At 45.0% G+C, this 9,571-nt stretch overlaps 3 protein-coding genes across 3 annotated transcripts; all 3 read left to right on the top strand.

Annotated features, from left to right (window-relative positions):
- The first annotated feature begins 228 nt into the window (after positions 1-228).
- LOC139782938 (uncharacterized) lies at positions 229-1,668 on the top strand. The gene has a single exon (XM_071722024.1). The coding sequence runs from the start codon at positions 229-231 to the stop codon at positions 1,666-1,668; it is 1,440 nt and encodes a 479-aa protein (XP_071578125.1).
- Positions 1,669-6,376: 4,708 nt separating this feature from the next.
- LOC139782939 (uncharacterized) lies at positions 6,377-7,354 on the top strand. The gene has a single exon (XM_071722025.1). The coding sequence runs from the start codon at positions 6,377-6,379 to the stop codon at positions 7,352-7,354; it is 978 nt and encodes a 325-aa protein (XP_071578126.1).
- Positions 7,355-8,701: 1,347 nt separating this feature from the next.
- On the top strand, positions 8,702-9,157 carry LOC139782940 (uncharacterized). Its single transcript, XM_071722027.1, has one exon. The coding sequence runs from the start codon at positions 8,702-8,704 to the stop codon at positions 9,155-9,157; it is 456 nt and encodes a 151-aa protein (XP_071578128.1).
- Positions 9,158-9,571: the final 414 nt, after the last annotated feature.

Consider the following 9,571-nt stretch of genomic DNA (forward strand, 5'->3'; position numbering starts at 1 on the left):
TGTTTTGACCCAAAAACGGACCAATTTACATTAACTTGACAGAACGTGACACTCGGCAGCGTCCTGGTTCTCCGTCGGACTCCCCTGAGACCTCTCTGATCGTTTCGCGATCGGTCGGTGCACCTCACTCGGCTGCACCTCTTGCACCTCTGGCTCCTTTTGCACCTCGCTCGCGTTCTCGGGGTCGTGGGACATGATATGCGTCTCCACGGATTATTCCCGGCTTAAATGGGAAACGGGTGCTTTAGCATACGATTCCAGGGTCTCCTCTGGTACCTGAGCGAGGACAGTTTCGCGTTCGCGATACACCCGCGCACGATCACTCAGTATACGAAACGACGCGTCCTCGCGGAAACCGCACGTCTCTTCGACCCGCTGGGATGGCTCGCTCCGGTTATAATCCGCGCCAAGATTTTGATCCAGTCCGCATGGCTGCAGCAGCTGGATTGGGATACTCCGCTCCCTTCCTCCGACGCTCACCGCTGGGAGCTCCTCTTCAAGGAACTCCCTTTGCTCGAGAGTCTCCGCGTGAACCGCTGGCTTGGCACTGGCGCCGAGAACCAGCAAATGGAGCTGCACGGCTTCGCCGACGCATCCGAACGAGGATACGCCGCCGTCGTGTACCTCCGCGTCTCCTCAGACAATTTCCGGGCATCACACCTTCTAGCCGCCAAGAGCAAAGTGGCACCTGTAAAACAAGTGTCTTTGGCGCGCCTCGAACTGTGTGCCGCCGCTTCACTTTCGAATCTCGCAAAACACTACCGCAACACTTTAAGTTTGTTCACAGCACCTGTTTTTCTCTGGTCAGACTCTAAGACCACACTGCAGTGGATTCGAGGGCACTCCTCCCGCTGGAAGACCTTTGTCGCAAACCGCGTGGCTCACATCCAGCTGCAGCTTCCCGACGCTCAATGGCGACACGTCCCGGGGCGGGACAATCCAGCCGACTGCGCTTCCAGGGGGATCGCACCAAGTGAGCTACTGCACCACCCCTTGTGGTGGACGGGTCCAGCCTGGCTCCAGAAGGACTCCTCTCACTGGCCGAACGAGGATTCTGAACTGCCTGCAGACCAGATGCCCGAACAACAAGTAGTGGTGCAAGCCGCCACCGAGAAGGTTGAAGCCGAGCCTGACATGCTCCTCAGGTTCTCATCCCTGCACCGTCTACTGAGAGTCACGGCCTGGTGCTCTCGATGGCGACACTCCGCCGCCCGCACGGCGCTCACGCTTCAACCGGACAAGGTCGACGAGGCACTGTTTCTGTGGCTCCGCGTAGTGCAGGGGCTGCACTACGCCGCCGAAGTCACCGCAGTCACCTCCCACCGCACAGTACCACTAAGAAGTCCACTGGTGCACTTGAATCCGTTCCTGGATAACCACGGCGTGTTACGAGCAGGAGGACGCCTGAAGCACGCACCGCTGTCTCACGATGAGAAGCACCCGATGATTGTTCCACCATCCTCGTGGCTCACTCGATTGCTAATCGACTCCTGCCACCGTCGAACGCTTCACGGGGGAGTGCAGCTCACTCTCGGGCTCCTCCGCCTTCGATTTTGGATCCCTCGAGGTCGGACCGTAGTCAAGCAGATGCTGCACCGCACAGTGGGAAATGACCTGAAGAGTTTGGTTCAAAATAGGATTCCGGCGAAACTACTCGACCGATTTTAACGAATTTTTTTTTTAAATAAAGGTAATAAAATTTGGAAAAAGATTGTCGAGGCGGATTTGGAAAAATGATGCGTATTGCTTTAGTAAAACAACAAATATGAACAATATACGAAATTTTGCATATACGTCCGTATAGATCAAATCTCCGACATAGTTGCAACCTCATATCTTTATGTATTTTGTAATTTCTTGTTAATTCTTCCGTCAATATTTTCATTGTGCTTAATTAAACGAACTCAGATCATACAATAGTCCTATCGAGGATGTGCTAATAACAATTGTGCCTCGGGATTCAGTAGCATAACTTTAGTCTTCCACTTTTTCCTATGATAATTGATTAACGAATCACTGGTTATTAGAAGCTTGCGCGTGATGTCAGTATTTGTGACTACTCTGCTACATTTTCTAGTGTGAAATTCACGGAAACGTTTAAAATCCTTGTTTCGTGCTTCTTGCGCTTCTTCGGATAGTTCCCCAATCGGGAGGAAAGCTGCTTCGATGATTGAAGCACCGTGTAATAAAATTTTATGCACCGTTACTGGCATGTAATACCATTTGTACTTATCAACGTACAACTCGGCTGTTTCGAAACAGTACTCTCCAAATTTCACGGTGTTTATTTCCTCTCCTGATGCCATTGTTTGCAGAATTATTCCAAATCTACGTATTAAATCATTGCTGACGCCAGTAATCTCGGATGCTAATTCTGGATCTCTAAAAAATCGCCTTGCGGTATTTCCAGTGTTGGTAGTTCCCGAGCCGTGTTTGGGAATATCAACGATGAGACCCATTTTTTCATAAAAACCTTCTTGTATCAGTTTCTTTCGACTTTTCAATTGAGCTTTGTGATCTGGTGTACAGGCTGCCCATTTGCAAAAATCAAGCCGATAGCCTATATGTAAAATACATTCCATCAGCCGTATCCATGCATGTAGCGTAGAAAGCCCAAATTCGAAGTATTCCGTCTTTTCCGGCTTTTGCGTTACTTTTGCTAAATCGTTCATCTCAGATGGTTTTGCAGAACAGATATAGCACGTTGCAGCTGAGGAGGTTTCGGAAATAGCTTGGCAAACTTTTCCATCAATCATGGTTAAGGACAAATCATGTGTAACAGTTATTTTGAAGTCACTATTAGGCAACTTAACCTCCGTTGGCACAAGCTTCGATATCTTTTCCTGCAAGGACTGTATTTCGATTCTTGTTCGAACATTAGTTTCCGGTACTTGTTCATACATAATTGGTCTGCACAAACTTGTCGACCCAGGATTTGGATTTTTCCATATCATTAACGGAAGTTCGCAAAAAGTCTGAAGACGCAAAGGCACAATTGATGCCATGAAAACTCCTGCGTCCGATTTTCCCTTCGTTGTAAAGATTTGATTGTACCGACTTTGATCAGATGCGCCATCGCAACCATACTTGTAGAAGCATTTCAAGGTTACATTTTCTGTCGCAAGCATATCAGCACTCAATATATTCGGTACTTGTAGCAGGCGTGTTACCGTAACATCAAGTAAGTCTTGCAACTCTATACGCGCACTCCATTCAGTTATAGCTATACTACCTTCCTTCGGAAGGCATGCTCTTTTAGCGTCTTCGAGTCTTGAGTACAGTGGAAAAACATTTGCGTTCTGACCGTTCAATCGAATACGCAGTGTCTCATATTGATGCTTAGAAAGTTTTGCATCTTCGGCTACCGCTATAGCTTCTTCTTGCGTAAAAGGAACAACTGCTGCAATTTCCGGTTCTTCAACTTCTGCTAAGAGATTTACGATCGCTTCAGCTATCTTTTGTTTTCCGGAAGTACGCAAATTTGTCAGAAACGCATCCTGAATTTCTGTAGGCGAGTAGCTATCAATTATTGACAAGATTTTTCTTCTCTTCGTAGACTTTGAAGCAATCTCATAATCAACTACGGATTTTCTACCTACTTTTGCATCCTGGAAATTCACGATAAAATCTGACATAAGCCATTTCTCATTGCTTGCATTGAATTTCGCCGCATTGTAAAAGGAATTCTTCCATTTCTGTGCAAAAACCGGAAAAAAGCTTCTCGATAACTTCTCTCGCAACACCTTCTCTTTATCCTCATCCAGTGGGTTTCTGATACGAATATACTCTACTAAAACTTCTACATCTTTCTTATCTCCTGACATGTATAAGTCACTTAAGATCTTATTTTGTACATGGATAGTTTCCATATTCACGTCATATATGTGAAAAAAATGTAGGGGAAAATAAAAAAAAAAAGACAAATTCTTAAAAAGGCTGTAAAGAAATATAAGCAGAAGGCTTTTTGCAGAAATGAAATTGCATGAAAAATACAGCAAAAGATAAAAAAATAGGGAATAATTTTTCAAGATAAAGTGAACCGATTAAATATTACGAGAAATGAAAACCGCAGTATAAGAAAAAAAGTATATAGCTCGTCGAAATTCAAGGAGAATAACATAAACGGAAGCCAATATTACCACCAACGAATCGATTTTTTAAACAAAGTTTTATGTGAAAGTTCTTGCTGTTGATCCATTTGTGTATGAAACCGCGAGTGTTTTCGAATGCGAGACACTTTGCGTACTGGTGCCCTCTATTCAGCAAAAATCAAAACTTCCGTGGATTTGTCCATATACTATTCGTATGCAATGTTTGCTATGTACGACTAATCTTATCGCGTATTAAGGATTACACTATATATGCTAACAGCAAACACTATTGTTTTGATATAAGGTAATATTATAACTGCATTAAAAATATGCAACAAAATGTCATGTATGGAAATATATGTTATATTAATCATTTATGGCTAAAATTTGATATGATTTATCTGAGTTCATTAATAGATTCTTTTTAGTTGTGAGGTAGATTATCAGCCCGGTTAAAATTTCTAAGATATATATTTTTAATGTTTGATAAGCATACTTTTGTTATAAATAAATAAAGTCTAAAAAAATGAATATAATTCTTACTAAGCTACATGATAAAAAATTGGAAAAATGTCTGCGAAGCTTTTCGGGTCGCTGATTACAAATCAGGGGTCAGTTATGAAACATTCAAAATGGCGGATCCAATATGGCAATTTGAATTTTCTAAATCTGAGGCACAGATTCGTTATCAGTGATCTCGTAAATCCCCGAGTTACAAATTTCTGTAGTACCTGTTTTTTATGTAAAGAAAAATGTATGCTTCACAGAGTTAAAAGAACGTGGAAAATTTCTAAAACCAAAAATTTACATTACTACTGTATTGTATGTACCATTATTGTGCATCAATAAAACTCTGTAGTTGCAACAGCCAAAGATATGGTTATAGCAACTCAGCATTGGTTCCAGTTATATTCATAGTTGTTGCAATTATATATTTAGTTGTCAGAACTGAACAAAAATAGTTGTCAGAATTAATCTACACAGTTGTCACAACTAGAGGTATACTTGTGACAACTGTAGTAATGTAAGACACAGTGTTAATAATTGAAGACATAGTAAAAGTAAGGCATAGTAAAAAAAAGATCAAATTTATTTGACAAGTTATTTATATTGCATGTGAGACTTTAGTTTTGTATTTAAAACAAAATCATGTAGAATAATAATGTTTGCAATTTGAACAAATTTTTGTGAGAAAATTGTCATATTTTACTGTGAGCACGGCATTTTATGGGTATATTATCTGAAAACCTACATTTTAAATAAGTTCAACGCACAATTTGCCAACTGCAATCGATATTCTTGAAAATCTGGTTCCACTATATGCCATTCTCTCACATCCACGCGGTATATAGGTAATTAGCATATGTTCTCAACTTAAGAATGCACGTTTTCTTTTGTTTATTTACTCCCTACCTTGCACACCCATATAGAGGTATATATTTTAAATACAAATAACATGCCTTTGTCCATAAGCAATACAATCTTATACAATGTATGTCATTTTCATATGGTTTCCTATTCCTTAGCTACTAATAATATAAATAATAATAAGAAATTACGGATATTGAAACATTGTTTAACATACAGATATGAATGTTGACATATTAGGGTGTACTTTCGAATAGATTACATCTCCCTACGTATAAGTTGCAATCTCGTATCTGTATGTATTTTGATGCGTTGATTATGAATATGACCACGAAAATTGGCGACAAGGTCATTTTCAAGACAAAATCTGAATAAAAATGCTTTTTTGCGTTTTTTTTGGCATTTATTTCGAAAAATAAAAATCACAAAAAAATGCGTATATACTCTTTTTTGTAGAGAATTTGATGCTTTATCTATTTTATTTGAAACATTTTTTTGTGTGATTTGTATTTTTGGAAATAAACGCAAAAAACCGCAAAGAAACGCGTTTTTTTCAGTTTTGACCTTGAAATGACCTTGTCGCCAATTTTTATGGTCATATTCATAATCAGCGCATCAAAATACATAAAGATATGAGGTTGCAACTATGTCGGAGATTTATCTATACGGACGTATATGCAAAATTTCGTATATTGTTCATATTTGTTGTTTACTAAAGCAATACGCATCATTTTTCCAAATCCGCCTCGACAATCTTTTTCCAAATTTTATTACCTTTATTTAAAAAAAAAATTCGTTAGAATCGGTCGAGTAGTTTCGCCGGAATCCTATTTTGAACCAAACTCTTCAGGTCATTTCCCACTGTGCACCGGTGCGTCACGTGCACACGATGGCGAGCGGCCACCCCGCAGCCGCTTATGGGAAATCTTCCTCGAGGACGAGTCACTCCAGCGCGCCCGTTCCTCCGGACCGGCTTGGACTACGCCGGCCCCATTCTCATCCGCACGAGCCGGGGACGAGGGCACAAGGCCCACAAGGCCTTCATCGCCGTGTTCGTCTGCCTCTGCTCCAAGGCCGTGCATCTCGATGTGGTCTCCGACTATACGACGGATGCATTTCTGGCAGCACTCCGTCGCTTCACAGCACGTCGAGGCCTCTGTGAGGAGGTTTACTCGGACTGTGGCACCAATTTTGTCGGCGCTGACCGAGTCCTGCAAGACCTCTTCCGCGCGTCATCCGCTGACGGCCGTCGCATCGCCCATTTCGCCACATCCGAAGGTGTGAAATGGCACTTCAATCCGCCTGCCGCACCACACTTCGGCGGGCTCTGGGAGGTAGCGGTGAAGTCCACCAAACATCACCTTCGACGAGTCATCGGAGAGAGCACCCTCACGTTCGAGGAAATGTCCACCTTCCTCGCACAAGTCGAAGCCTGCCTGAACTCCCGACCGCTCCAGGCTTTATCTGACGATCCGGACGACATTTCCGCACTCACACCGGGGCACTTCCTGATCGGCGCCCCTCTGCTGGCCGTGCCCGAACCGTCACTCGAAGAGACTGCCGACGGCACGCTATCCCGGTGGCAGCACATTCAGAAAATGCGCGATCATTTCTGGTCTCGATGGTCGCGCGAATATATCCACGGGATGACAGCCCGGCCGAAGTGGCACAGAACCGAGGACGCTCCTGACGTGGGAGCCTTATGCCTCGTACGCTCCGAGATCACTCCACCGAGTCGATGGCCTCTCGCCCGGATTGTGAGACTGCACCCCGGAGACGACGGCGTGGTCCGAGTTGTAACAGTCCGGATATCCACCTCAGAGCTCGTGCGGCCACTGTGCAAGCTCGTGCTGCTTCCCTGGATCAAGGACCAGCCGCCGCCGACGGATGCGTGAGCCCATCGACACTTACGGTCGCTCAATCGTCGTTATCGGCCTTCCGCCAATGTTTAATTGTCTTCATCGGCCCTCCGCCAATGTTTAATTGTCTCCGTTGGCCTTCTGCCACTGTTTAACGTTCACGTCACTCTCGGTTACTTCCGCCTCAACCAAACTTACACTCGTCAATTGTCATCGCTTAACATCACTTCACTTTCCGCGTAGCTCAGAACACGTCACGTATATCGCGATGTTTATGTGCCTCGCGCGAGATCACCGCGCGTTGTGACACTGCGCAGCCGCACCACGCCGCCATTGCTCGTCAGCACCACGCGCCGGAATCGCGATCATTGCGAGTCGATTGAGAATCGAAAAATCGATACCTTCTGCCGCGACTTCCGTCGCCCCATCGAGCGCACCGTCTCGTTTCGTCACCATATGACGAGGCGGGCGGGATGTTTGAGATCGTAACGATTCGCAGAACAGAAGTGACACATTTAGATTATCTTGCATGTCAGCGCACGCACGCATGTAAAAATGTTCGTCTAATATTTCGCCTTAAATTCGTCGTGGCGATGTTCAGTACAGCATGGATCTTCCTAGCATTCGCATTCTGGAAAGTTCGCCGACATTCGCTCGGCGAAAACAAAATCAAGCAACCTAGCTAACACAAAAGAAAGATCAATGCTATAAACATTGCGGGTAAAAACATGCAACGATCCCTCAGGTCGTCACGTGAAAACGGTGACGTCCGCACGATGACGTAGGGCTCCGATGGCCAATCACCCTCCCGAAATTAGGGGAAATCTGCCTGGAGGGAGTTTCGCCTCGGAGGTGATAAAAGGACCGCCGCTACGCCGCGGGATCGATTTCGCTCGCAGATCACCCGCCTAGTTTTTCGATACGACCGCTTAGATAACTTTCGCTTTGCAATACGCACTCGCCGCTTTCGCCGTGCTAAATTCTGTGCGCGCTCACGGCACTCTGCCTGAAAGGAACTTTTGTAAATACTTGTACATATTTGTTTGGACATTATAAACTTTGTTTCGTATTTCTAACTCTTTATTTTACGTGCGCGTGCTTGTCCTCCTTGTGCTGTCTCTACCCGCGGCCTCCCGCACAATACTTACTTCTCGGCAAAAAGAAATCTAGTCAACAACCGAGTGCTGAGTAAGTTGCAATTCTGTGCACAAAAACATTTGTCTCAGAGGTCTTAACATAATAAAATATGCAGTCATCCTGCATATTGTTTTCAGGCTTAAGTTAGAATTGCTGAACCATGTATCACATCTAACACTTCCTTTAAATGTGCATTGTTTCTTCATATATTTTTTATGTGGATTCCACGGGCGCATCTCCCGCGCAATGACCAATCTAAGGAAGCAGAGTGCAGACAATATTACCCTCGACGCTGTGAGAACTCGCATCCGCATTCTCGACGACCTGTGGGCCAAGTTTGAGTCAAACCACGATCTCATTCGGACATGCTATAGAGATCTCTACATCGAGAGTGAGTACTATAAAACCGAATTTTTTGACACCATCGAGAATGCGTACGTACATCAGCACAGCTTGCTCACCACTTGCGCAAACACCCTGAAAGCCGCGACGCCCCAGGTGCCAGCTGGGCCAGAGCAGAGTGGCGAACGCGCCCCCAAGACATCGCTGCCGCGTATTACATTACCGCATTTTTCGGGCGCGTACGAGGAATGGCCGTCTTTCCGGGATCTCTTCCTGTCGGTCATCGGGGAGAATTCGTCGATCTCGAACACTGAGCGGTTTCATTACCTCCGTTATTGTTTGAAAGGGCCCGTTCATTAACGGTGACCGGAGACAATTACGCCCGTGCATGGGCAATGTTAAGCAAGCATTTTGAGAATAAAAAGGAGTTAATACGCTCCAACTTTGCCACGTTTACCGCCGTGGCGAAGATAAAGGGAGAAACCGCTGAAGAGCTGAGCCGCATCCACAACGCCGTCACAACCGCAGTCAATGCTCAGGAAAGCATCGGGAGGCCCATCGAGTCTCATGGCATGGACCTCTTCAACCATTTAGTGGTTGAGCTCTTCGATCCGCGAACGCGACTTGAGTGGGAGACTTCCACCTGCAACTCCGTCGATCCGCCGGATCACGCGAAACTCACAGACTTTATTTCAAAGCGCATTCTCACTTTGAACGCCGCGTACCCGAAGAACATTGTCAACACCGCGAGTGAGCCATCTCGGTCCGCGAAAA

This window comes from Temnothorax nylanderi, unplaced genomic scaffold, assembly GCF_030848795.1.
Source record: "Temnothorax nylanderi isolate EJ_2023f unplaced genomic scaffold, tnyl_v1.0 TNYL_tig0454_pilon, whole genome shotgun sequence".
Taxonomy (NCBI): Eukaryota; Metazoa; Arthropoda; class Insecta; order Hymenoptera; family Formicidae; genus Temnothorax; species Temnothorax nylanderi.